General features: G+C 42.5%; 1 protein-coding gene across 1 annotated transcript in view; it reads left to right on the forward strand.

Annotated features, from left to right (window-relative positions):
• Window positions 1-36: 36 nt before the first annotated feature.
• The window catches only part of lipea (lipase, hormone-sensitive a), an 11,442-nt gene continuing 9,154 nt past the window's right edge, over window positions 37-2,324 (forward strand). The window contains exons 1-2 of the mRNA XM_014025647.1: window positions 37-88; window positions 1,815-2,062. Of these exons, the coding sequence (XP_013881101.1) occupies window positions 79-88; window positions 1,815-2,062 (258 nt within the window). The 5' untranslated portion in view covers window positions 37-78. The remainder of the gene's footprint in view (window positions 89-1,814; window positions 2,063-2,324) is intronic.

Below are 2,324 nucleotides of genomic sequence, written 5' to 3' on the forward strand. Positions count from 1 at the left end.
GCTAACACAGGCACGCGCAGCGCGCAGCGGGAGCGCGCGCAGCGGACAGAAATCAACAGAACATCACGGAAGAAGAAGATGCATGCCGGTGAGTAAAAACGGGTAAAGACGCCACCGGAGCTCGTTTCTGTGCAGAKTTTTACTCGTTTTAAGGTTTAACTCGACGGGAAACACGTCAGGCTCATTAACGTGCCCGCGCTTCGACGCACCGGGAAAACACGGAACTAATCGTCAAAGTTCGGCTCGTGGGTGAAGTTGTGTCCCCGGCTCTGAGTCCGTCTTCCTGCCGGAGCGGGTGGACTGTTTCCCGGGGGGGATTTTTATTAAAGCTCGGTGAACCTGGACACCGGCTGAAAATGTTCCGGAGCCGATCCGGGCTGTGACCGTGGGGGGGTTCGGGCTCGTTGACTGACAGCTCCACGTGACGTCACTCAGCAGCTCGTGAGCTGTCAGGAGCTGGGCTTTTATTTTGGTAAACAGAGCAGAATGACACAATAAACATGGTGTTTTATTCTGAAACCTCTGGAAAAAAAAGTGCCTCAAGATCATTTCTGGAGAAATAAGTAACTTTTCTCATCATTTTTATCTTTATTTTTTTATTTAAATCTTTATTAGTTTCTTTAAAACAAATCAATTTTCTGTACAAATATAAAAAATAAACACTACAATAAAATGAAAGGAAGGATTTCCTTTAATTATATTAAAATAATTACAACATTGAAGCACATGAATCAAATTAAAACAAAAATCATTATCAATAAATTTCTGCTCATGTCTGTGTCCACATGTCTGTTAGCAAAATATCTCAAGATTGTTTTGATTTTAATGAAGCTTTGAGGAAATAATYATTTAATTCATGTCTTTAGTGACTGACTGAAGATGGTTTACAGAGCTGTCCAAACATTTAGTCACATGGRCCAAAATCATAAAGTCAGACAGACTCAAGGACCGAACATCTTTTCCCTTTACCTGCTCAACAATAAACTGAGCTTTGAATACTTTAATTAAACAAATAAAGTTGTCAGATTTATTGTTGGAAATGGGTGTGTAAATTAATCTGGATTAATTAATTTGCAGGTTTCCCTTATTGAAAGAAATTTTGCAATTTTCTAGGTTTCAACCGTAGAAAAAAATAACCTGATTTAGTCAATTCTGATCAATAAAATCAGGATTTTGATCACTCTTTTGTTGAAAATGTTTGCTGTATTCAGACGAATTTAATAAATGAATTAAAATCAGCTTTTCAGTAGAAGTCACCAGATAGATGTGGAAAAATCTGGTTATTTAAAGACAAATAAAAGTTATTGTTGCAAATATTTTTATTAAAAGATTTAACTTTGTGATAAATTTGCCCTAATAATAAATAAAGTCTCCGTCTACATCAAACAGCCGTGCCGGGGGGGCAAATTTGTAAACAAATAATTCTTGAACCGAATCAGGGGCCACACAAAATCAGTTCAGGGGCCACAAATGGCCCCCGGGCCACACTTTGAACATCCCTGCTTTAGAGACACACAGATGGCTATAATTCATGTAATTTGACAGATAAAGAGCTAAAATGTTGAGTGGTAGTAGCTGAGAGTGACCGTAGAGAAGTGGGCTTTTATTTTGGTTTACTGTTGAAGTGTGATAATCAGATGTGGGTTTTTCAGAATAAATCGCTCTGAGGGTCCGAAGTCCAGTCTCCAGGCTGAGACAGATAACTGGACCAATCATGAGACGAGGACAGTGTCTTCTAGAAGACGGGGGGGTCTGTGTGTGTGTTTAACCCGGGTTGTTCCTCAGTCCACCTCAGGTGACTGCTTCTGTTCCAGACTCAGACATGGATCAGGAGGTGGTCTTCGTGGCCCTGGACCGGGTCTGCGAGGACAACCTGGCTGTCCTGTGCGGACCCTGTGACTCTCCGTACGGCGCCGTCACCAAGCGCCTGGTGGCGTGCATGAAGCGCATCCAGGAGCACGGCCGCGCCCTGCAGCCGCTGGTGGCCAGCTTCACCGCCGTCTACCACCACTACGACCTGGACCCCCAGACGCCAGGGAACGGATACCGGACCCTGGTCAAGGTGGGTCTGACTTCCCCCGTCCACTCGTCTGAGATGATTTTAATAAATCCTGTTGTTTGAAAGGATTTACTGTTTGTAGCTTCAGCTGATGTTGGACTTTTCTGTAAATAAATAATTTACTTTATTCATAAAAACACACTTTGAGCTTCAGCTTCTTCACAAACTGATTCTCTTAAATTTGTTTTAGCGGCTGGTTTTGTTACAATGGGCCTCATGCAAGAACCGTTCGTACGCACAGATTTGTTCTTAAGTTGTGCGTACG

The sequence above is a fragment of the Austrofundulus limnaeus genome, unplaced genomic scaffold, assembly GCF_001266775.1.
Source record: "Austrofundulus limnaeus strain Quisiro unplaced genomic scaffold, Austrofundulus_limnaeus-1.0 Scaffold490, whole genome shotgun sequence".
Taxonomy (NCBI): domain Eukaryota; kingdom Metazoa; phylum Chordata; class Actinopteri; order Cyprinodontiformes; family Rivulidae; genus Austrofundulus; species Austrofundulus limnaeus.